The 27142-nt window shown below is 41.9% G+C and overlaps 1 protein-coding gene across 1 annotated transcript in view; it reads left to right on the top strand.

Moving 5' to 3' along the window:
- The window catches only part of LOC134038949 (NACHT, LRR and PYD domains-containing protein 12-like), a 495359-nt gene that overhangs the window by 58568 nt on the left and 409649 nt on the right, over window positions 1-27142 (top strand). Inside the window, exons 12-13 of the mRNA XM_062484636.1 lie at window positions 9140-9313; window positions 10116-10286. Coding sequence (XP_062340620.1) covers window positions 9140-9313; window positions 10116-10286 — 345 coding nt within the window. The remainder of the gene's footprint in view (window positions 1-9139; window positions 9314-10115; window positions 10287-27142) is intronic.

Genomic DNA, 27142 nt, shown 5'->3' with positions numbered 1-27142 from the left:
CCCAAACAGAAAACACAGGGATAAATGAGGGTAGGAAGGAAGATGGGAGACACCTGGAGGGGGTGGAGACAAACAGGAGATGGGTGAAACAGACCAGGGTGGGACAGAAATATATTTAAGACATACTACTTTATTATATTATTGTAGATTGACATGGCATTGTGTTTCGTATCTGTCTGCTAGTGTACTGTTGTCCCTGTGCTTGACACCACTATCCCTGCCTCAAGGGTTGTGTCAGAAATAGCCAGAAAGGTGTGCTGCGTGGTATACTGACAGACCTGCTATTGGATGTACTATGTAATACTTTCTTGGTGTATTGTACTACTATAGTCCTGGAAAGAATTAGGAAACCACTGCACCTTTTTCTTTCCTTTTTTAAAAAGTAGAGAAGGATGATTTTGAGTGAGGAACAGAAAGGTTAAATTTAAGAGGCCACTGCAAATGTTACCCTTCTGTTCCTCCCTCAATATGGTCCTTCTACACTTTTTAAAAAGGAAAGAAAAAGGTGTACAATTTCTGACACTATAGTTTGGTACGATTCCATTTGAGATAAAAGGAAAGTCAGCCAACCTGGACAGACAGTCCTCTGACTGATCAAACCTTCTTGGTGTTTGAGAGGAAAATGACACACTGATATTCTTTATTTCTACCTCGAGAGGGTAGTAGTGTTTGTAATGCTTCTTATAAACATAATAGAAATACCTCAGGATGACCACATGATGTCTCAGTATACGATAGACAGGATAGTTTTCTGGAATATTCCACAGGTACAATCCAGCTCAGTGAAATCAGCTTCTCAGGCAGGTTAATATTTCACATTGGTTACTGACTACCGTGTCATTGTGTTCAAATCAAATGTTATTTGTATAGCCCTTTCTACGAGCAATGTCGCAGAGGGCTTCACACACACCCATAGAACTGCACCTAAACCAACCTTAACTCTCAAGGAAGTGTCGAGGAAGTTTTGAAGACACTGTGTGCGTGAATAGTCAAGATGCTGGATTAATACAAATTCTTTATTCTGTACAGTACATTACCAAACAGAGCGCACTGTGACCAGTCATACCGGATTACTAGAAGTCTTTCGGCAAAGTGATGACAAACACAATACACATGTTTAAGTCTTTTATTGTCAGGTACACAGAACAACACAAGGTCAGACTGGGCACTGAAATTCTTGGGACAAGACAACGCAAAGAAATCTGGCATAACAAACATATAAGTACTTAAAACATAGATTACATCTATGATAAGCTAAAAAAGTAAAACTACATGTACAAAATAGTGTTGAACGATGCGCTGGGCTCACAGCGAGTATGTGTGTGTGCGGCGATGATCGGCTTTCGGACTGAAGAAGGAAGTTCTCAGAAGAGAGTAGACAGGAGTGGATCAAAAATAGAGTCAACGAACAGAGTTTCTTTCTCAAGCCAAAATGTGGCTTGATGGTCTTTATTCAGGCAGGAAGTCATGTACAGACTGGATCAAAAAGGCCCTTATCATATCCCCAACACCTTGTTATATAGGCAAATATTAGCCTACAGCCCCTTTACCAAAAAGATATGAGCAATAAAAAACCATCTACAAGGTTCTTCACCCTGGTGATACCCATCCCCCACTGCGTGCGCAGCCTAGCCATAATCAGGATGTCCCCCTTTCACCCAGTATCCTGAAATGCCCTGGTCTCCCCAAACTGCTTGACAACTGGTCATGGACCCTCACTCCCTCCATCCGAGCCTGGTCTCCCAGTCTCCTCAGCCTCCTCAGTCTGGGTCATCGTGACCTGTTCGGTATTTCCTCATGGGTCCTCTCACTTTCTACCGACCCTCTCATCCCGAGCCCTGGTGAACAGCTGGAAATGCTTAAACCATAGTGACCCCCCCCCCCTTCTCCTGCGCTCTCACTCTCTTCAGCCTTCTCTCATCCTACACTGTTGGTCTGAGTGTTCCCATAACAGAGACACAAAAGGGATTCTGCTGCATCAGCCTGCCAGACACACACCCTCGGGCCCCCCCTCCTGCTAGTCCAGACCTTGAGTCTGCATCTAACATTCCATACTGCATTCTCCTACACTAGGCCCGTTGTGACCCCATCTAACTTTACTGCCCTGCCACCCAATAATCATCTTCCCACGACAGGACCAACCCTCAACTATACTGTCTCTCCTGTGTGATCCAGTCACGCTCGGGGTCTCACGGTTCCATAGGTTCGTGCACGGAGATCACACGTTTAGTTTTGGGTTTGCTAGCTGCTCCCTCTGAGGGAATCGAAACCAAACCACGGTGTCGTAACGTCACTGGGCTTTATAACATCAAGGGGTCTTTTATAGCAGCAATAATGTTTTGGTCTTTTATGACAACATTATAATTTGTTTATCCCTTATTTCTTTGTTCCCACTCGGACGAATATCAGTATTTTCCTTATAATAACGATCAAGAGCTTGCTCGCCCTTATTCCCCTCCCCGTTATTTAGGACACGACACCGCACCTATGAGAGAGAGTGAGCCTGAACATGTGAATCTTCAAAATCCTGTTTTGCGTAAACACCAGTTAGACAGACAGCCCTGTCAAAGTAGCTGGTCGCGATTCCCAGGGACTCACCTTTCTATCGGCGTGGGGCACTGTGTGTCTCTCAAGATCCGGAGGAGGGCCCACAGTGAGGACAGACAACGCTGTGTGTCTCTCAAGATCCGGAGGAGGGCCCACAGTGAGGACAGACAACGCTTTGTGTCTCTCAAGATACGGAGGAGGGCCCAGAGTGAGGACAGACAACGCTGTGTGTCTCTCAAGATCCGGAGGAGGGCCCACAGTGAGGACAGACAACGCTGTGTGTCTCTCAAGATCCGGAGATCCGGTTTTCTCTATGCAAGCAGTTTTTACCACATCCTATGTAAAATAGTTCCAAACTGTCACACTGAAAGCATTCTAACTCAAACTTTTTACCAGCAAGCAGTCATAACTCATTTTATCTAAAATATTCATCTGGAAACAATTTTTAATTCATAACGAAAAGGTAAAAAAGCTCTAAAACCATTTTGCAAGCTATTTCTAATACATCTTAAAAGATATGCAAGACATTCTCTAATAACACATTTAATGCCAATGCACATATTGTAATTCAGTATACGTATGCAAGCCATTTCTATAACCACCTTATGCAAATGCACATACAGTCAGGTCCATAAATATTTGGACATTGACACAATTTTCATCATTTTAGCTCTGTATACCACCACAATGGATTTGAAATGAAACAAACAAGATGTGCTTTAAGTGTAGACTTTCAGCTTTAATTTCAGGGTATTTACATCCAAATCAGGTGAACGGTGTAGGAATTACAACACATTTTATATGTGCCCCCCCCCCCATTTTTAAGGGACCAAAAGTAATTGGACAATTGGCTCGCACATCCCTAATAAGCATCACTCTTTTTTTGTTTATTCATCATTTCTCCAAAGTACATTCAAACGAAGGCTCCGTGAGGATCCTTCGACAATAGTATACAATACAATATACTAGACCTCTAATACACATAATTACCTATACTAGCCTTATAGATCTATACTAACCTAAGACAAGTGGGGTACAGCAACTATAAGCAATTGTGCAATATTGTATAGTAGTATATCTATAGTAGTGAGAAATGTATCAATGTACTTTTCGCTCAATGTACATTGTGGGAGGCAGCGAGGAGCAGATGAATGATTTGACTAGCCGCTCAAAGCACTTCATGATGACAGAGGTCAGTGCTATCGGGCGATAGTCGTTCATGCAGGTGACCTTGGTGTTCTTGGGCACAGGGACGATGGTGGTCCTCTTGAAGCAGGTGGGGAGTACAGACAGGCTGAGGGAGAGGTGGAAGATGTCACTGAAGACCCCTGCTAGCTGGTCAGCGCAGCACCTGATATGTTGTCTGGGCCAGGTGCCTTGCGAGGGTTGAGCTTTTTGGAGCAATGCCTCAGCTACAGTTATTGTAGGCACACCACTGGCTAGGCCCTCAGGTAACTCCACTGCAGGGGGTCACTGTCCCTCTCAAAGTGAGCGTAGAAGGTACTCAGCTCGTCTGGCAGTAGGACAGAGGACTGGGTCTCACTGTAGCCTCTCCCTTTGTAGTCTGTGATGGCTCTAAGTCCACTCCACATGCGCCTGGGGTCAGAGCCATGGTAGCTGGACTCCACCTTGGTCCTGTAAGCCCTTTTCGCTGCTTTGATCGCCTTCAGAGGGTCGTATCTGGCCTTCTTGTACTGATCAGGGTCCCCAGAGTTAAAGGCGACAGACCGGGCTCTCAGGTTGGCCTGGACCGCGGCATCAACCCAGGGCTTCTGATTTTTATTTAATTCATTAGTTTATTTGTCAGGGAAAATGCAGCGCACATTATTACATACATCAATAACAATATGTTGTAGATGTGCTGCGTAAAAGGTTTCTAGCCAATAGGCTAATTTGCAACCCCAGTCCCTGGTATTTCTAAAAAGTTAATCAAAATATAATTTACTATATAGTGTGAGTTACACAATCATGCAGCAGATGCAATATGCACATTCTCCAGACCATTGATAATCTCATACAGTTCATCCAAAGCAGCAGCCTTTTCTGCCTGGGGGGGTGTAGACTGCACTCATGACCACCGCAGTGAACTCCCGAGGTAGATAGAAGGGTCTGATTTTACAGTTAATAGCTCAAGGACAGGAGAGCAGTGAGATGCTAGTACCGCTACATCCGTGGCCCATAGAAAGTTAACCTGAACGTTAGCGAGTAGGATGGTTGGAAAAGCAGGTTAGAAGCTCCGTTTCCGAGTTCGGACGAGGACTCCAGCACGTCGGCCTTGTTTCTTCTTCCTCCGTCTCGCAGGTAAACAGAGCGGCGGAACAACAAAGAGCCCGCTGCATTCCGAGCTCCAACTCCAGAAAGTGGAATTAAAGTTTGTAAAATAATCCTTGCTAAGTGAAAACTTAATATCCAGAAGTGTTTGCTGGTCGTACTGAATGCAAAATACAAAATCGACAAAACAACTTACAAACACTAACAAGACAAACAAAATGTTAGGTAATAATAGCGTAGCTCTCGTCAGTGTGGCCATACTGCAGGTGCACCGGAACACATTCCTATATAGTTTATATACAGTTTTATATGGTACCTAACATCTGGTCATTTCTATACAACAATCAGGACACGTCCGTCAAACACAATTCAGTGACAGCTGAAACAACAGCCTCAGAACCTGATGTCCCAGAGCTCCTTCCCCCAGGTGATGAGGATTCTCCTGCAACAAGTCAGGGTGTCATAAAACATAAAAATGACCCAAAAATCACCCAGACTTCATGTCTCCAGATGACCCCCCTGGTCAAACTAATCTCCATTGTATCAACAATCTTAGAAAGCAGGCCATATAATATGATACACCCATCCTCCAGGGTTTACTGTCCGACAGTGGTCAGTCTTCGGTCAAACAGACATACCTCTAAATCCTTCATCCCCTCTCTTGACCTAACTGGTCTCAGAACATTCCAACAATAAACAAAGGAGCTTACAGTTTAACCACTATAAAAACATTAATTGTACATACATAAGCCCAAAAGAAAAAAAGTTAGATCCTTTGATGAATCTTTTACATTAAAACATAACTATTAGTGTATACTCACACAAAAAATGCCACAGCCATCAAAACAAGAACATGAATCAAGAACCAACATTTTAAAGTGAGGCTTAATCAGAAAAAACCTTTGTGTAGTGTAAAGGTGGAAATTCAAGTGGCACTGTGTAGATCTGAGTAGTCAAGAGATGTGGTTTTAATACAATTTTTTTAGATTATACAATTACGTAATATTAAACAAAGCTTTGCTGATCAGTCATTACGAAGGAGGTGCTAGCCACAGGTCGTTCGCAAGAGTGATGAAGAACAATCATAAAGCTTGTGCTTTTATACACTTAAAACAGATGCCCTAATAAATGATCAATTCATCAATGCAGTGGTCTCTGTGATTGGTCAGCACTGGTCAGTGACAGTTAAGACAATATAACCCCCCAGGTCAAGATACCAAAGTCTTTTGATGTCACGGCTCTTTCTCTAAATGAGGACAGTAAGGATACCCTTAATGAAACACAAACAGGACACAGGACACAATCTCCTTGGCCAAAAGGTCAGAGCTGCTAGATCAACTGATCCATCTACCCTTCTCCCTTTAGGCCACAGAACTCAAACATCCCCCAACCTCCGTGCCCCTAGCTTCTCAATCAGGCATCATAAACCAACACCATAAATACCTTAAGACCAACTGCAACATCCATTTGTTTAAACACAACCTCAGTCTATTAAAAAGTACATTCTTAGTAACTATATCAAAAAATGCCATTACACGCTCCCCCTAGAGGCCTGGATCACTTCCGTTGTGTAATCTGGATGCAGCGTTTTTCTGTTTGCATTTGTTTTCGGGGTTTGAGTGCTTTCCTTTTTGTAGCGCGTTTCTATATTTGCAACGCGTTTATGTATTTGGTTGTTGTGTGTATTTTCAGCGCGTTGCTGAATGCTGCGCATGTGTTGTCAAATGAATGAAGATGTTTTCTTAATTTGCTTGTGTTTTGTCAATTTGCATGTGTTTTCTTAAATTGCAGGGCGTTTGCACATGTCGGCCACCGTACATAACACACGCCATCGAACTGCACCTAAACCAATCTAAACCCTCAAGGAAGACAAGGAAAAACTCTCAACTGTTGTTTGTCTGTTGTTCTTATTTATTGTTGTTTTTGCCCTATTTGATGATTTTGTACAGCACTTTGGTCGGCATTGGCTGTTTTTAAATGTGCTCTATAAATAAAACTGACTTGACTTGACTCACAAAAACTCAGTTAAAACACTTAAGAAAGCTTGGGAGGAGCAATTCAGTGAGAGTTCCACTTCTCCAGAGATGGTCGGTGACTAAGAGAGGTGCAGACCATAAGCAAATCATAATAGTGCCTCAAGAAGAGATGACAATAAAATGTGCAAATGGATGTTGAACACAGATAATCAGAGTTCCAACTCAGTGCTCTTGATGTAACCCTAAACACCTAGACAGTGCCAGCCTCCCTGATTGAAACATGAAGTCTGTTCCAGAGGAGAGAAGCTCTATATGAGAACACCTTGTCCCCCTGTTGGTTTCAGCTTGCAACAGTAACTCACCACAACACCCATGGGAAATGATTAGACTGATATTCTTTATTTCTACCTCTAGAAGATAGTAGTGTTTGTAATCCATATCATGATTACCTTCTACAGGCTGTCAGGCTGTCACATAACAGAGGAAGGCTGTGCTTTTCTGAGCTCAGCTCTGAATTCAACCTCCTTCCTGAGACAACTGGATTTAAGTAACAATGATCTGAAAGATTCCGGCATTAAGCAGCTCTCTGCTGGACTGGGGAAACCACTCTGCAAACTGGAGACACTGAGGTCTGTATTTATGTTCTACATGAGACATTAGATAAGATATAATAAGATAAGATAAGATATAATAGAACAATGTATTTGTATGGTGTCAAGAGAGGAACGTATTAAGGGATTTCCTGACATTCTTTATTTCTACCTCTAAAAGGTAGTAGTGTTTGTAATACTTATCATGATATCCTTCTACAGGCTGTCAGGCTGTCACATCAAAGAAGAAGGCTGTGCTTCTCTGGCCTCAGCACTGAAGTCAAATCCTGTCCTGAGAGAACTGCACCTGAGTAAATGTGACCTACAGATTTTAGACATGAAGGTGCTCTCTTCTCTACAGGAAAATCCAGTCTGCAAACTGGAGAGTCTGAGGTCTGTAATCATCATCTAATAGTTTCAATGACACACCACATCATATTTGCACTTGTTATTCAGAAAATATGGTTGTTTATTAAGTTAAAAGGTGTAAACTTTATGCAGGAAAGAGATACAATCACTAGTCTTCCATGATGAGGGTTGTATTTATGAAACGTGCAGCACTATATATCAAAGCACTCCAAAGCATTTTCTTTAACAAATGTTTTTCATTGAGTATTAATTTAAAAAATATATATATGTATACATACACAGAAGACTTGTATAGTGAACACTAAAATATGCTTCACAGAGTGAGCTTTGTGGTGGAACATTCTGACGGTGCTGTGTGGTTTGAATAGTCAAGATGGCGGTTCAATACAATTTATTTAGTTTGCACAAAATATAAGTTTACAGAGTCCTCTGGACCCGTCATAACGAAGGACACGTATAAGCTACAGGTCGTTTGGAAGACTGGTCCAGAACATCACACACACACTGCCCTATATAAACTTATACCATATGGTCATTCGGTTTGCTCAATCAATCAATGTAGCTGTCTCAGTGATTGGCTGACTCCATTTAGTAACAGTTTGAAACAATATAACTCATGCCAGGTGTCCCAAAGTTCTTTGATGTCACATCTCTCTCTCCTCATTTAGAGAATGAGGAGATGGTAAAGATAACCTCAAACAAGGATTAATGAAACACAAACAGGACACAGGACACAATCTCTATTCAAAAGGTCAGATTAGCTGCTTCAATAGCCCCTTACTGTATGACTATAGAGGACAGAAGGCCATATAAGATGCTTCATCCTCCAGGGTAAACCTTACTGTATGACTATAGAGGACAGAAGGCCATATAAGATGCTTCATCCTCCAGGGTAAACCTTACTGTATGACTCAAAGAATTCCAAAGCATTATATAAATATTATTTATAAATATTTATCATTGGGTATTATAAAAAAAATAATAATACATATACCGAAGACCTGTATAGTGAACACTAAAATATGCTTCCCAGAGTGAGCATACAAGGTTAAATAATTTAATATGTACAAGTATAAATAATGACAAGTAGGTAGTTAAAAACAAAAGTAATCGTGAAATGAAGGGGAAAGGGAGAGACGGCAGGGAGGTTAACAGGTGAACACAAGTTTGAAAAGGTGGGTTGTGAAGTCCTCTATGAATAATGGCAGGGCTGCTGGAATTTGGTTTGGGAAGGTGTGGCAACTGAAAAGGCCCTGTCAGGTCCGGAGCTTGGTCCCGGGGTTGAGTGTGGTTGTGGTGGAGGAGGAAGTCGGAGAGGTAGGGAGGGGCCATGTTGTTTGGGCAGAAAAAGTGTTTGTAATCTTTCTTGTCATGATCCTTCTACAGGCTGTCAGACTGTCACATCACAGAAGAAGGCTGTGCTTCTCTGGGTTCAGCTCTGAAGTCAAACCCCTCCCTTCTGAGAGATCTGGATCTAAGCAACAGTGACCTGACAGATTCAGGCATGAAGCTGCTGTCTGCTGGACTGGGGAATCCACTCTGCAAACTGGAAACACTGAGGTCTGTATTTATGTTGTATATGAGACGATAGTAAAGATATAATAGAACAATGTATTTGTATGGTGTTTTGAGAGGAAAATAATAAGGGATTTTCTGACATTCTTGATTTCTACCTCTAAAAGGTAGTAGTGTTTGTTACATGGTTACATTTAGTCATTTAGCAGACGCTCATTTGGCACGGCCAGGAATCGAACCAACAACCTTCTGATTAATAGCCCGACTCCCTAACCGCTCAGCCATCTGACCTCCTAATTAGCATCACCAACACAGGGGTTAAGATATACTATTCCTCATATTATTGTACATTTACCTGGACAGGGAGTTATGCATCTGGCAGCTTTTCTGTTGTTGTTAAAATGTTCAAAGTCTTCAATCAATCTTCAAAATTCAAAAAACGGCACTGGAACTCGGCAAAGTTTGATGCAAAGGGTTTATTGGTCTTCAAAATGACAAAAATCCCAATAAATGTGAGCAGGTTCCGGAACCCAACTGATCTTTACCCCCCAGGCATCCAATTACATACTGCTCACCTATTTTCATGTGTTATTTTACTATTGATAGTTACAGATGGTCTTCGATCTTACGCATAACACAATTTGTCACCTGTTCTGGGGGTTTCAGATTTCACTCGCACCTTAGCTTTGGTGCCTTTGACCTTGCTTAAATTTGGAGATGTACATTTCACTGCTGGGTGACATTAATAAATAACAACACCCATAGGAAATGATCAGACTGATATTCTTTATTTCTACCTCTAGAAAATAGTAGTGTCTGTAATCAATATCATGATTACCTTCTACAGGCTGTCAGGCTGTCACATCACAGAGGAAGGCTGTGCTTCTCTGAGCTCAACTCTGAAGTCATCCTCCTTCCTGAGACAACTGGAGCTAAGTAACAATGATCTGAAGGATGCCGGCATGAAGCTGCTCTCTGCTGGACTGGGGAATCCACTCTGCAAGCTGGAGACACTGAGGTCTGTATTCATGTTCAACATGACACAACTATAGTTGTAATCTCACACCACGCACTGAACCACACATTGGTCGTATGTTTGTGGTCTATTAAAGGTACAAGGGGTCCGGCCAATGAATAGTCAGGGCAGTCAAGGGTCGTAATCCACAAGGCAGAGTCATTCAGGTACAGGGCAGCAGGCAGGTTCAGAGTGAGGCCAGGCAGGAGGTCAGGATCAGGTGACAGTGTTGTAGTCAAGACCACCTAAACCGAAACCAAGTCATGACCAAAACCAGAGTGTATCAAGACCGAGACTTTGAGGGGTCGAAACCGGGTCAAGACTAAGACCAGGACTGGGCGATAACGAGTCAAGTCCAAGACCAAGGCAGGGTGAGACCGGGTCAAGACCAGACCACTCAAAACACACAAGCAGTAGGGTTTGACTAGGTAAAAAGTTACATTTGATCTGTAACTGTGTATTTGAACAAAAATGTGCACTCTTAACGTAGTGCAGTGTCCTTGGCCAGGCAATGCAGCTTTTTAAATATTATTGTAATATTTTTTATTTTCTAAGAGGCACATTAGTACTCGGTCTCTGCTTTCACATCTCTCTCTGAAGGAAGGAAGGAGCGCGGTACCACAGCGTTTAACTTACGTAACATTAAGTTGGGAGACAGCTGAGCTGACATGAGTTAACGTTGATGTAACATAACTTTATATTCATCATTTGCTACATAGCTTTACGTGGCCTGGCTCGTTATCACAAACAAAATCTGTCAAGCAACTGAAACTAACGCCCTGAAACATACAGCATGTTACATAGCTAATATTTCCTAAATCTCTTTGTGTAATGGGGGAAGAGATTTCTGAAGAGTTTTGGTACAGAGGCAGATTGCAAACGTTTTTTAATGTTGTCTTTCTAAATGCCGTTAAAGGTTTTATGTAGGCCTAGTCCCAGCCTCATCAGTGAGCGTCTCATAATTACACAACGTGTGTTTTCTTTTGGACGTTATTGTAAACTCTTTGTGGTTCAGGTAACCAAATGTAATTATAGCTGATTTGGCCAACATCTTCAGACAGCCACTAATTCGCCTATCTTCCTCATTCCCTTTTGGGGTGCAAGGAGGGGTGATGGGTAATTTCAAATTAGAAAGGAGTTAAATTATTGGTTGCATTTGAAGCGTGATGTTTTACATCCAATAACAATTATGATATTAACAAATAAATTAAACAATGCACAGGCAATTTAGTGATATCCCCCCAGTTGTGACACCGGTCTTGAGTACTACAACACTGCCAGGGGAACTAAAAGAGGTTGAAAAGACTAAAGGAGGTAGAGAAAAACATGCTGGTACTGTAGGCTTGACAAACAAGAAGAACTGACCCCAAACAGAAAACACAGGGATAAATGAGGGTAGGAAGGAAGATGGGAGACACCTGGAGGGGGTGGAGACAAACAGGAGATGGGTGAAACAGATCAGGGTGGGACAGAAATATATTTAAGACATACTACTTTATTATATTATTGTAGATTGAAATGGCATTGTGTTTTGTATCTCTCTGCTAGTGCAGACAGATACATTTACATTTATTCATTTAGCAGACACTTTTATCCAAAGCAACTTCCAAGAGAGAGCTTTACAAAGTGCACAGGTCACTGATCATAACAACAAGATAGCCACAAAAACATTGCGAGTAGCCAAAACATGAAGCACACATTGTGAACAACCAAAGTAAAGGCCGAAATATGCTTCTGCGTCTCCGTTTAAGGATGGGCAGGCGCACGGATACGGACGGATATACTTCGTTTATGGTTCTCCGTAGGCTGTGGGTGCTGAAAACAATTCACTGCCAGAAGAGTAGGTGGCGCAACGTTTTTTTGTAAGTCGTCGTGGAGTGTTTATTTACCCAGGTTATCGAGAAGTCGGAGCAAATTTACAAATTAGCCGTTTCATCAATAACATACGCACATTTTCAGCAACTACGCTGCCCATTTCTCGTCACATTTTAATTCAGATGCTGATTTACATGTACTGTTTAGCTGAAATATGAATTGTAAAAACTTACAGCAATGGCGGTCAAAGGATTCTGTTCGTCCTGTTTATCACGGCAACCCCGCCCCTGACGCAAGCGGTTCTTAATACTGACCAATCACAGCCAAGGGGGTCTCCGTAGCTCTCCGTCGCTCACGACGGATAGTTAGAAAATTCAGGAGGTGCACGTCGAGCTCTCCGGGGCTCTCCGAGGGCTGACGGAGAGCTCGTAGAGGGCGTTCCACGGAGACGAGGGCGTTCCCATGTGTCCGTTTTTCGAAAAACGCAGAAGCATATATCGGCCTTTAGTGCCAAAGGGAAGAACCATAAGAACGTGTAGTTAAACAAGTTACAATTAAACAACATGAACCGCTATAAGTGCAAGTGTACCTGTGGAAAAATAAATAAAACAAGCAACAATAATAAAAACAATATATCACAGCGCGTACAACATTTTTAAATCAGTTACCACTAACCACAAGAGCAACAAGTCTCTAAGCAAGAGTACATTTTACATTTAGTCATTTTTTTTTGTCATTTTCAAGAGTCATTGTGATCCTTGAGGAAACTAACATTGGGACCGAACCATTCCTAAGTACCGTTGTACTCCCGGAACAAGTGCGTCTTGAGCCTTTTCTTGAAGGTGGAGAGACAGTCAGTGTCTCTGATGGAGGTGGGGAGTTGATTCCACCACTGGGGGGCCAGACAGGAGAAGAGCTTGTGTTGGGACCGGGCGGTCTTGAGCGGTGGGACCACCAGGCGGTTGTCTGAAGAAGACCGTAGGTGACGGGTGGGGGTGTAAGGCTGCAGGAGAGACTTGATGTAGACGGGTGCAGTCCCGTTCACTGCTTGGGTCACAAGCCTTCGCGACCCAAGCCAATAGACATTATTCGTAAATCACAAAATTAAAGTGGATTGAACAATAATGAGGATATTTTATAGTTATTTTATTCTTATTTCAGAACTTGTAGGCCTACTGCCATTGTTAATAAGCTATCTCAGACTGAGTGATCACTTCTCGCTGAACAATTGAACCAGCAATATTTAAAGAAGGTATCCAATAAGTGGCTAATTGGACATTAAATGTAGGCTATTAAAAAAAACGTATAGCCCATTTCTTCTTATTTTCAACATTCAATTGAACCAGCACTATTGGAACAAAATATGAAATAATTACAAAAGGATCACAAATTATACAAAACATGTTGTACCATTTCAACATTGCTAATGGGATAGGTGGGCCTGTCTGCGTTTTTGTAGTGCGTTTCAGTCAGTGGCGGCTGGGAAAGTGGAGTCTCAACGACTCCACTTTCCCTCAGCATTACCCATGCTGTATGTTTATCAATATTGACACTCTGACTGGGCTCTACTGCTGCCTTCAAAAATATAAAGCTGCTGTGTTTCTTCAACAATACTGTACCTATTTTGTTACTATATGCAAGTAAGTATAAGCTTCTGTGCTTTTGTAATTACGCAATTCTTCGCCATCAACACCTTCAGAAAATAAAAGGTAATTAACAACGTCGATGTAGCTAACATTCATCCATTGAGAAACACCGGCTTTTACAGCAAACAAGATAAAAAACTACAAGCTATCACACGTACACAAGCTTCGAACCGGAAAAGGACAACCGGATTCCGGTTGAAACCCGCTATGAATCATGGGTAAATTCGCTAACCAGGAAAAAGGTGGATAGTTATCCTAGCTATCCCCCAAGTTAACAGATGCGAAACGAATGTTCTGCCAAAGGTAGTCACGCGTGTTTTCGTGACGTTAGTGACGTTAGTAACGTCAGTGACTGTGGCTAGCAAATTAGCCACCGTTAGCTTCACTTTTCGCCACAAAAACTTAACTTGAGCCTAAACCATGCAACGGAACGTAAATCCCAATAGAAGCAACTCAATGGCTACCAAGACAAAACTTTTGACACCTAGGTTGTGTATGTAGGCCAAATATTGACTGAGTTTTAGGGGGGCAAAAAGAAATAAAAATAATAATATATATGTGAGAGAACAAAGGTTGTGCCCTTGCCGAAGGCAAAGCACACCCAATAATCAAAACAACGATTAAAGATCCTGTAAAGTGGAATTAAAAACGAGTTTCAAGTTCACCACACCACAGAATAATGTATTATTAACTACCCATCCAAATTCGAATGAAAAAAAACACTGACAAGTATGTTAAATTAGGCTTTGAAATCGTAAGTCTTCTCTGTTCGAGACTGGGGGGGCGTGTCGCCTGAAGGAGCTGAAGCTCAGCCCCCTCGCTGGAGTCAAGTAAGCTACCTACGACCCAGATAATGGACGCTACGTCAAGCCGAACAAAACAGTAGAATTAGAATGTATTTGTTCAATGAGTGAAACATACAGATGCATATAAATGAAATATTCCCCTGAGCTGTAACACAGGAGTAAACATTTACAGTAGAGACAGCAGACAGTGAGCTCTCCAACTACCTCTAGCACGTTAGCACGTTTATCCGAAGCTTTCCATGAGCGTGGCTCTTCACAAAATCTATCCACCTATTTTTCCTTTCATTATCAACAGGGAACTTAAATGGTGTTGCAGCGCAGCTGGAGTTCTTGCATCCAGGGAAGATGTAGTTGCGGGTGGTGGGAGACATCCTGAAGCTAGCTAGCTAGCTGATGTAAGCTACAATAACAGTACAGCAGGAGGAGCCATTCAGTGATCTGACGTAGATGGGGCGAAATGACGTAGATAGGGCATTTTTTGGCTCCGCCCATTAAAACCTGATCTGAAAACGGAAGAGAAACTGTTCTTCGGTCTAACTCCACATTTCAGTGCGACAACGTTTTAGCGCTTTGCACATGCTTTCAGGAAGTCATTTCACACGTATATAATGTACTTAAAAGCAAAACATGGAATTTACTTTACAGGATCTTTAATGGCTTGTTACACCATTTGTGTTTTATGGTTATTTCATTATTATTTTTAAACCGAAGCAACAAAAAACAAGTCGTTATACTTAAATGTGTGTTCAACTTACTGAAGTGACAAAACAATATTACGGCCCTATTTTGCGTTTGTCAACATGGGTTGCAAAATAGAAAAACCAATGGCCACAAGGTACACGGAACCACAAGGTACACGGACCATGCAAAATGGCACTAGTGAAAAAGAGAAAGAAGGGGAGAGATGTGCAATTGGAGGTGTTATTATTTCCGAACACCAGAGGGCTGCAACGACTTTCTTTTATTTTTTACCTGTGATCTGTAGGCCTACTATCTTGACGACACAGCAGCAGGTGTGTGAGAAATTATCCAATTTCCATTCATTAATCTTTAATAAAATGAACATTTATTAATTATTATCTGCACATAATATGCCATTGTCGAGTGTCTTTAATATAGTGACTGGCAGAGTAATGTAATATTCATCTGGGTGGCTGCACGTAGCTAATTGCCTCGTTTCTTCTTAGAGACAAGAGAATTATGACGCATGTGACAGGCCGTAGTGATGGAGAAGCTTTTTTAAAAGGAAGAGAGCAAACACACACACACAGCAGTAGTGTAGTAGTTAGCTAGCTCTACAATTTACCAGGGCTAGGTGTGAATTTAGGAGCCAAACGGAACACAGCTGCCAGCTGTAGGTATTTGCAGGTAGCAATGCTAGTGCTAAATAATTATTTAGCTGGTCGGCTCGATGACGCCGGGTGAGTAGGGCTCGTAAGTAAAGTTTATTTGTATAGCACCTCTCGCAGATAAAAATCACAAAGTGCTGCACAACAAAATGCAATATAACACTACAAATAAAGAATACAGGAACATTTTAAATAGAAAAACATGACAAGACAACCATAAAAAAAACCTTGACTAACTAAAAGCCTGCTTGAATAACAAAGTCTTGAGTTGCTTTTTAAAAGCTTCGACAGAAGTTGCACACCGTATAAAGGGAGGCAAGGAATCCCACAACCCAGGGGCCACTGCTCGGAATGATCGATCCCCTCTAGTTTTAAAATGGGTACAGGGAACCACTAAAAGCTTCTGACCTAATGACCTCAAATTACGAGTGGGGGTATGAAACTGTATTAAATCAGAAATATAGGGAGGAACTTGTCCATGCAGGACTCTGAAGGTGAGGACCAGGATTTTAAATTGAATTCTGTACTGGACAGGTAACCAGTGAAGTGATGCTAAAACAGGTGTAATGTGTGCTCTTTTGTTAATGTGCGTTAAAAGCCTTGCCGCAGAGTTCTGAACGGCCTGGAGACGGTCAAGCTCCTTCTTGTTCAAACAGGTAAAAACGAGAAGAAATAAAAGCATGAATAATCATCTCCAATTCAGCCTTTGACACTACTGTTCTTAATTTGGAAATATTCCTCAGTTGGAAAAAATAGTTCCTAACTAATTGTTTAGAGTGATGCCCCAAGGACATAGCTGAATAAAAAACAACACCCAAGCTCCTGAGGCTCGGCTGGACAGATGAGCCTAAGTCACCAATATGCTGCTTTATCTGCAGGATTTTACATTCAGGGGCAATAATTAGTGTTTCTGTTTTATCTGAGTTTAAAAGAAAAAGTTGTCCCCTAACCACTGTTTGATACTAGTCAAGCAATTGATTAAAGATGACAAAAAGAACGTGAGACCAAAACAACGAAGAGGAACCAAGTAGCCTCAACTTTCCTAGACTTTTAGCTACGGTACTAATGCTGAGGGCTCGCTGATATCGTTGTCTGTCTTAGAACGTTGTGACCTTAGGCTGGCACTGAGTTCCCTGTGTGAACACAAGGCACTTTTTGCCACAAAAACTTAATTCCAGCCTAAACCGTCAAACGGAACGTTCACTTGAATACAAGCAACTCAATTGGGACCAAGTTTTTTTAGGGGTGGGAAAATAAATAATAATAATAAATATAGCTGCAGGCAGCAATGGCGGGTTCCTCCTCAACATTGCAAACTTTTTCAAAATTGACATGATACAGACATGTATTTCATACATGTACACAACATTTCAAGACAATTGGAGCAATGGCTGATTTTTAGTTTACGTTGATGGAACACAGTTCTGCCTGATTAGCAAGCTATTTCTATTAATGTTCTGTTAGTGATTGAATGGTAATGTAAGCTAGCTAAAAACAATGTTAGTTAGCTTGGCTAAACTGGTTTTCATAGCAACAGAAATCAACATATCAGATCAATCAAACTTTATTCAGAAAGGGGGGTGGTGGTGAACAAGGGTGGGTGTCCGGGCTCTCCCTTAGAGATAGGGTGAGAAGCTCGGTCATCCGGGAGGGGCTCAGAGTAGAACCGCTGCTCCTCCGCGTCGAGAGGGGCCAGTTGAGGTGGCTCGGGCATCTGATAAGGATGCCTCCTGGACGCCTCCCTGGTGAGGTGTTCTGGGCACGTCCCACTGGGAAGAGGCCCCGGGGAAGACCCAGGACACGCTGGAGGGACTATGTCTCTTGGCTGGCCTGGGAACGCCTCGGGGTCCCCCAGGAAGAGCTGGTGGAAGTGGCCGGGGAGAGGAAAGTCTGGGCCTCCCTGCTTAGGTTGCTGCCCCCGTGACCCGACCCCCGGACAAGCGGAAGATGATGGATGGATGGATGGATGGATGGGGGGTGGTGGTAGCCTGGCTCTGCCCTCCCACGTACTTCCGCTCAATTTTCATTGTGCTTCTGTACTGCGTCTGGGCTTGAGGTATATTGGTCAGATGTCTCCGGTAAACTTTTTACCGGCCAATCAGCGAACAGAGGGAGTGGCTGAGAATTACGACGTTGTGCGCTAGTTTGAGTTGTAGTTACGTAATGGCGGCGGAGAAAGATGCGAGCGAAGCGTTTCGGTCCGTTGTGGCAATGCTGCCGAATATACAGAAGTTAAAGCCGGAGCAAGAACAATCTTTGATGCCCACAGGGTACGTTTGATTTTCCAGCTAGCTCCGTTAGAGGTGATGGAGTTGGCTAAGGCGAATGCTAGTGATTGGTAATGCCAGATCCAGAGTGGCTCTGGGCAGATCCAATAGTTTTAAACTGCAACAGAGTACCCGCCTTCAAGGAAGTTAACACTTGTCAATGGATCGAGCCCAGACTATGTACAAATGCAATGTACGAGAGTCTGGTTAGGACCAGGCTAGGGTGGTGGGAACATACAGTAAAGGTGAAATGGTACACATCTTTCTGCCTTGAAGCTGCGTGCGCATCCTCATTGTTTGTAAACACAAGAACCAATCTATATGTAAAGATAACATCCAAGCTGGCAATTTCAGCAAATCCGACTGCAATTTTTTACACCATATTTACTGTGTTATGGAGTCAAAGAACTTAAATAAATGAATTAAATGTCTGTTAAATGTCAAATCCAAGTAAAAGAGAGACTTCCAATCAAATTGTATTTTTTACCTCAAGGTTTAATAGGCTACCTTTTCCTAAACTGACATGCACCAACTCAGAGTATTGAGTTAGCTCTTCATTGCGTTCACTCTTATTCCGATAGCTATTGTGGTCTCAAACAAGCATAACTACATGTGGCCTACACATCAAACAACATTTTTAGTCAATTGGAGTCATGGTTCATAAGAAGATATTTGTACGTTTTCAAAATGTTCACCGTACATGGTGGACTGTATGGGTCACCACCAATGTTCCCTCACATTTTTTCTGAGCGCACATTTCAGCACTGTGAGCAATTCGCAACCATGCGACCTGCCGAAAATGACCACAAGCCTGCGTTCGCCATAGGGGATTCAAAGAGATGACAGCAAATGCATCAATATGTCTACAAGCTATATTTATTCAGTATCCTTTATAATGGCTGGACTTTGGGAACATTTTAATTATGGTGTTTTACCAGTCAGTTTAGTTGAACTTAAAGGATCTTTTGTTGAACTGTAATAAGGTTTAGGGAGGTTATGACTGGTTCACTGGTTATGACTGATAATGATACACATAAAAATAAAAGTATCCAAGGTGTTTAGTCATTTCTCAGCAGGTACAACATTTAAGTGGAACTTCATTGAAAGAAAAATGCTAATGCAGTGCTTAACAATAATGATAGGCCTATTTAATTGACATGGTGTCATTTTTCCCAAAGGTAGCCTATATAAACAATGTAATAACTGGAGTGGTTTGCAACAAACTAGGCTACAAAACATTTCATTTGAATTTCATTGAGGGAGATAGGCCTATCTGGCTTTGTGGCTCTTCTTGTCTGCAGGCCTATGGAAGACACATCTCTCTAAAGAACAGCATTTGAAAAACAGGTTAACCAAAAGAGAAACACAATCATTATTACAACTGCACATATGTATTAAAACATAATTAACCTACATGATTCAATGACTAAACATATGTCAAAATGTTGTTGCAGAAATCAATATCACTTTGATCAATATTAGGCCTAATAGGTCTAATTGAAAATATTGGAAATGTCTACCTCAAAACTTCTCTCGCCTGTCTTTGTCCCCTTTCCAGTGGTTGTAGACCTTGTCAAGATCTATAGGACCCTCTTTTTGCCTTGATTTAATTCTCATCAGTTGGTCCAAATGGAAAACTTCAAGGCAGTTGCGGGGGTCAGATGGCTGAGCGGTTAGGGAGTCGGGCTATTAATCAGAAGGTTGTTGGTTCGATTCCCGGCCGTGCCAAATGACGTGGTGTCCTTGGGCAAGGCACTTCACCCTACTTGCCTCGGGGAGAATGTCCCTGTACTTACTGTAAGTCGCTCTGGATAAGAGCGTCTGCTAAACGACTAAATGTAAATGTAGTTGCGCGATTTTGTCTTAATGGCATTCACTAGACTGAAACCGCGTTCACAGTCGGCACTAGATGCTTGGAATGTGCCACAAATGTCAAGATGTTGTACCAGATCTGGAAAATGCTCACTTTTCAGCGACCAGGTTACAATCTCAGAAAATTACTTGAGCTATCCTATTTTCCTTTTTTAATTAACCTGTTTACGCTCCTGTTTCGCCCGCGAGACAAAAATGCTGCCTCCCCCTTCCTTAGTTACGACGCACTAAATTCTAAAAAATATATTTTTTAGACGCTACACATGTTATACATCGTTGGAAAGCTACGATTCTTGTGCTTCCATTGAAATAAACCAATTCAAGATCAAGTCGCAATAGCAAGCAAAGTCAACGTCTTTTTCCGGTGAACATTCCTTCAACAATGCCAAAGAAAAAAGTTGTACTCACCCTAAGTTGTTCAAATAGGTCCAGGTGTGCAAATCATGCCATCAAAACTTGATCTGCTAAGTCCCAAGGGTTCAAAGTATCTAACCATGTAAAGTAATTCGTCCAAATACAATGTTTTACGTTCATGAATAGCCATTATCCTTTGTTTCATTATGCAAGTTAGCCGACGGAAGAAACAACTTGTTCACATAAAAGTGTTATTTTCTCCGATTTATCAACGGAGTATTTACAAAATGAAGGTCTCAAAATGTCCGTTGAACCCTCCCCTTTTGATTGACACCTTGTTCGACCCAATAGGAGCTTCCATGCCCCGTTGACAGCCCTCTAAAGCCAACTAGGTCTGTGCGTCCTGCCCCCCCCCGCCCCCCCCCCCCACACTCGTTCTAAACAAATTTCTCGAACTGGCTTCGACTGGCTCTGAAATTAGCTCGTTAGCCTTGTAGCTGACAGCTAGCTGAAAATGCCAATACCTCATTTGTATGCGTCTGTGGAGCCTTCAAAATAACAGTCGATTGCGCAATATGGTTGACAGAATCAGTGTTCTTTGTGCGCCAATCCTTGGAATCAGATAAAGCACTCCAATGTGTTCATGCTTCAGTTTTTGTGTTTCAGTATTACTAATTAGGGATTTAGCTATTATATATGATATTTCTAAGTACCAGAGATGGGCCAGAGATAACAATTATGAAAAATAATACCTTTTTATTTGACCTTGACCTTGGTTACAAAGGGTCATTTTGGAGTCTCCAAAAGACCCTTTTAGAAAATTCCTGGATGTACTCTTATAAAAACATGTGTCAAATATGAATATATTGTGGTATTATGTTTGACTTTTGATTTGAATTGGGTAAGGCTTCAACCTGTGGTCCAATTTAGTCTTCCAGATAATACCTACCACCTCTAGGCCTCTTCAGGCCTCTGTTTTCAAAACAAAATCTAGGCGGAAATAGAAATTTTCACTTTCCTTGTGTTCAAGCTTCTATTACTCAACACTAGAAGGACTGACAGGGGTCCTGACAACAGGGGACATAACTTCAGAGTGTCAGCTTTCAAAAGAGATCATTTACATGCATGTACTCCAAATGGTTCAAGAACAGCTTCCAATTTACTTTGGGTATGCTGTTTAGGCGTTTTCAGGCAAATTTAACAGGAACATGAAAAGGTTAATCATGAACTTTGTTGTATTGTTGACAAATGCGCCCTGAGACTGCATCGTCTGCTTCCTCCAGAAGCGCTACGAACTTCTTCGCCAAATTGGTCACGTCATTCAGCGCATGATCAAATTCACCAACTGCACGATCCAACGTGTCCGGCTCAAAAGCAGCCCACTCTTTGAAACTCATTTTCAGGGAAGCGGGCATCCAAGTGCTCACAAACTTTACGGACAAACAGAATAATGTCTCTTGTGTTTACTGCACTCTCCAAAACTGTGAGCGCTCGTTTGCCCCAGTGAACATGCTCCCCTAAATATTGCGCACGTAGTTTATGTATTTTCGCTCTGGCAATGCAGTGCCCATCCATGACCGTAAGGTTACTGCGCTGTAAGTAGTAGCGAAGCCAGAGGGGTGTCCGGGGTGGCACTGGACACCCCTGACATCTGATTGGCCACCCCGGATGCCACCCCAAAATGTAATTCGCTACTGGAAATTTGATGCTGATTGACATCTTATTTGATCTCTTGTTGAAAGAAGCATTAATTTTGCTGCGTTGCGGTGCATTATTCAAATCGAAGAGAGACGTTTGTTGCGAGATACAGAAGAATAATAACAGACAGCAGAATATAGAATATTTTCACAGCTCCACAAGCTCTTTTCGCGATTGAAAAAGGCATAATATTTTAAGTAAGTTTTAAGGTTTGCATTGGGTTTATGTTTCCTGAACATTTTTTACGAATAGCAGTAGCTGTGTAAGTTGTCCAATAACAGACAAACTGAGACAGTCAGTAGGCTTGTACTCTGATTTTACAGTTTTCTTGTGCGTGTGCGGCTTATATTTCGAAGCAGTTTATAATCCGGTTTTAGAACAAAAAAGTGGCTTTGTCTCAAGATCTCTACAGACCGTGCAGCTAATTTAATGCTCAACACTTGAACGGGGGCTTATTACTTGAAAGAGGAATTATTTAGGCTACTGTGTTGTCTCAGTTACACTATCAGGGCTTGGAAATACAGTGACTTCCTAAAGTAGGCAAATGGCTAGTAGTCAGTGGCGGCTGGGAAGCCCCCGCAGCCCCCGCAAGGGGGGGGGCCACTTCCTAAGGGCCCCGCCCTGCATATCAAAAAACAGACTGGGCCTATTTAAAAATATATATATATATAAAAAACAAGGAAAACTCTTTGAGGGCGCTCATTGAGAGCCCCAAGTTTCAACTGCCAGGTAAAGGAATTCCGTAATGTAGGCAACGTAACAGATCTAAATAGGCTAAATAGTCTCAAAATCCCTGAATCTGGCAACAATGGCTTTTGCGTATCTTACGTGCCTTTTGGGCCATTACGCCTATTGAACGCGCACATTTAAAAAATGCTAATCATTAGGCTACGTTCTGCTAGATGACGGTAGAGACATGAGTAAAAGAAAATATGCACGCGGTACTCAAAAGCGCAGCAATAAACTGTTGTCTGAACAAGCTCGAGCAAAACACCCCAAGATTACACACTTATTTAGACCAGCCAGAGAAGAATATTATCAACATCTCCAGACGAAACACTACCGCAGCCACAGGTAGCTAGCAGCAGCACGTCTTCACCAGCAACCAACAATAAATATACTTGCTTAGCCTACTTATTGGCAAGAATAAATGTTTTCCTTTCCTCCATAGATTGTGTGTTATTTCGGCGATGCTATCCTTGGTGCTGAACTATCAGAAGGCTAGTGTTGTCTTTGGTTTTGAACAATGACAAATGTGTGGCGGCCTGCGGAAACCCTTCACATCGTGAACATTTGGGTCTTTCTGGGTATTATACATATTTGGAAACTACAAACTATCCTGAATACAAATCTGTTTAAATAACTCAGATATCTTTATCACAACTGAAGTTACATAATTTTAAAGTTGACCTGTGTCAATAAAGTGATAAGCGAGAAAATTGCATTCCACTCCGTTTCATTCTAATTCTGTGGCGAATATGGAAAGGAAATCCTTTTGTTCGTAATCACGTTGTGAATGTAAATGTCAGTTTAAGTATAGGCTACATTAATAACTTCTCAGCAAGTTATTTTTAAGTTTAACAGCCTGACTTCATTGATCAGTTGTTTGGGGCTGCTGCAGCACTCAAAAGAGAAAGCAAACTGAGCATTTGATTTGAAATGGCTTGGAAATCTTGCTATAGATGACATGTCCAAAAAACGTTGAAATTAACAGGTTTTCATAAGCTATACTTTTTGTACATTACAATGAAGTTTACGGTGTTAACTATAGAAAACAGAAAACAATTTTCGATCTTTTATGGCTTATAGCCAACAATGAGCGGCCGCGACATCCGACGGGTTTCTGCAGGACGCCACACAAATAGGCTGCTATTATGATTTTATTATTTTTAAACTTTTTTATTTCTCTCACATTGGTGAATATAGTCTATATTTAAAGGTAGACAGCAATGTATAAGATAGTATGGAGATACATTTTGAGTGGATTTAGGGGAGGGGCCTCGAGCTCCGACTTTGCGGGGGAGCCTCTGCAAAGTCCCGGCCGCCACTGGTTTCAGTCCGTGGTGCAGGAGGAGAGCGCAACACGCATATCAGGCGCAGCATTCAGTCTGTTTCTCTGCTTTGTCTTCATTTTTGTGAGCACAGAAAATCCCAATTCGCACATGTACGTGGTAGTGAATGGAATAAGCATAGAAATACTGGCCCTACTGAGGACAGGATATTCTGACGAAATGCTTATCCAGAATGATGATAAGGTCACAGATCCATAGCGTCAGTGCGATCGCAGCTGAGCTGCAACAACTCGGTTTCTTCTGCAGGACTAAGCGTCAACTCAAGCAAAGCCTCAGGACTCTCAAATTCGAAGGGATTTTGCATCCACCTTTTATCATTCAGAATGGCATACCTCTCTGTTGGAAAATAGCGATCAAAGTTCTCAATAAGCACAACGGCATGAGTTTGAATAAGCGCAGACGGCTAATGGTCTTTCAAATAGGAGAAGCTCATTTTCGGCCTAAATCATATATATTTTACATTAATTTTCTAGTTCACTGGCTAGTTCACCCCTACGACACTATAGCCTACTGTATATGAATGAATGAATGAAGGAACGATCAACAAAACAATATTAAACTCGAAGAAAATGTGGGAATTAGGTTAAACTGAAACAAGGCATGTGGTGTAGCTATAATTGTATGAAATGTATGATGAAAATTTGCTAGCAACTTCGCCAAGCAAATACCAAGAAATAGGTTGCAGCAGTTTGTCTTTCGACTACACTTACAGAATCCGCGATGGGACTGAGCTTGACTGAATGACAGAATATCCGTCTGATTACTTTCCTCTTAAACACCAAGACGGTTTGATTAGTCAGATCTTGGTCTGTCTTGGTTGTTTGAGTTCCCTCTATCTCAATCTGGATCCTACCATCCTATAGTATGTCAGAAATTGTATATCCAGTTAAATAGTAGTACAATATACTAAGAATGTATTACATACTGCATCCAATAGGTTCAAAAGTCATCCAGCTCAGTGAAATCAGCTTCTAATATTTCACATTGGTTACTGACTACCGTGTCATTGTGTTCAAATCAAATGTTATTTTTATAGCCCTTTCTACAAGCAATGTTGCAGAGGGCTTCACACACGCCCATAGAACTGCACCTAAACCAACCTAAACCCTAAAGGAAGTGTCGAGGAAGTTTTGAAGACACTGTGCTTGAATAGTCAAGATGCCGGATTAATACAAAATCTTTCAGAGTGATGACAAACACAAAACACATGTTCAAGTCTTTTATTGTCAGGTAAACAGAACAACACAAGGTCAGATTGTGCACTGAAATTCTTGGGACAAGACAACGCAAAGCAATCTGGCATAACAAACATATAAGTACTTAGAACATAGATTACATCTATGATAAGCTAAAAAAAAACAACAACAAAAAAGTCCTAAATGTACAAAATAGTATACAATATACAATACAATATACTAAAGCTCTAAAACACATAATGATCTATACTAACCTAAGACAAGTGGGGTATAGTTAGAGCAATAGTGCAATATTGCTGATTGTGCAACCAGTAGCTGAAAATGTGTGTAAAGTGACTAGTGAGAAATGTATCAATGTAAAGTGGCTAATGAGAAATGTCCATATCAATGTCCATTCAGAAGCCTGATGGCCCTTGGATAGAAACTGTTGTCCAGTCTGCGTGTGCGAGACCGAATGCTTCGGTAGCGCCTGCCAGAAGGCAACAGGGTAAAGAGACTGAAGGATGGGTGGTAACAGTCTCTTAGAATCCTGCCAGCTTTCCTGAGGCATCGTGTGTGGTAGGTGTCCCTGTCTGTGCAGCTCCCATACCTCACTGTGATGCAACCAGTCAGTATGCTCTCTATGGTGCATCTGTAGAAGTTAATGAGGATGACTGAGTCCATGCCAAACATCTTCAGTCTCTGCAAGAAGAGGAGGCGTTTCTGGGCAGCTTTGATCGCCTCTTGATCATTGCTGATGTTCACCCCTAGGAACCTGAAGCAGCTGACCTTTTCCACTCTGGATCCGTTGATGTGAAGGGGTGCATGCTCCTCCTCCTGCCGCCTCCTATAGTCCACAATCATCTCCTTGGTCTTGCTGACATTGAGAGAGAGGTTATTGCCCTGACACCATGAAGTCAGGGTATCAACCTCCTCTCTGTAGGCTGACTTGTCACTGTCAGAGATGAGGCCCACAATGGTTGTGTCGTCAGCAAACTTAACAAGGAGGTTGGAACTGTGCGTTGCCACACAGTTGTGAGTGAACAAGGAGAAGATGAAGAAAAACAAGTCTTCGGTAGAAGTAAAAATGAAGAATTCTGAGACAAGATATCTTTCAACAGCTCAAGGCAGCTCAACGGTTTATTCAGCAAGTCAGCTACTCGTTCATACAAAGGCAAAAAGACAATCTCAATGCCCCAACACTCTCATTTTATAGCCTAGATGAGAATAATTCCGCCCGCCCTGGTTAATATTACACAAGTCCCAGAACCTTCTAGAAGGTTCTATGAACGCCTTATCTGGCTGATAAAGTTGTTGATGAACTCCTCTACTACTGAAAAAGCCCATTTCTCCTGACCCCCACCCTCCGATGTTTTGGCCTCCTTATCTTACTTTCAACAACCCCTCAGCAACTTACCTCAACCAAACTTTCCATCTCCTTTATTACTTTTAATTCTGGCTTATCAGCAGAACCCATTACTATTGGTGACTTCAGTCCCTTAAGAGTAAGATCAGAGATCAGTTAACTCCACCAGCTGTTCTACATTTACATTTATGCATTTAGCAGATGCTTTTATCCAAAGCGACTTCCAAGAAAGAGTTTTACAAAAGTGCATAGGTCACTGTTCTCCCACTCATTGTTGTGCAACAACAGCCTATTCTACTCTGGACACATTCTCTTCTCATCTTAAGTTTGCCAAACCACTCTCAATTTCATATTTCCTCCTGCTCTGGCTAAATCCAGTTCATTAACTGCGCAGTTTTCTTAACTACACAGTTAACAGGCAGCCCCCAAAATATGACCT

This window comes from Osmerus eperlanus, chromosome 18, assembly GCF_963692335.1.
Source record: "Osmerus eperlanus chromosome 18, fOsmEpe2.1, whole genome shotgun sequence".
Classification (NCBI taxonomy): Eukaryota; Metazoa; Chordata; class Actinopteri; order Osmeriformes; family Osmeridae; genus Osmerus; species Osmerus eperlanus.
The sequence above is the reverse complement of the archived record's forward strand: the minus strand, read 5'-3'. Positions and strand labels throughout refer to the sequence as shown.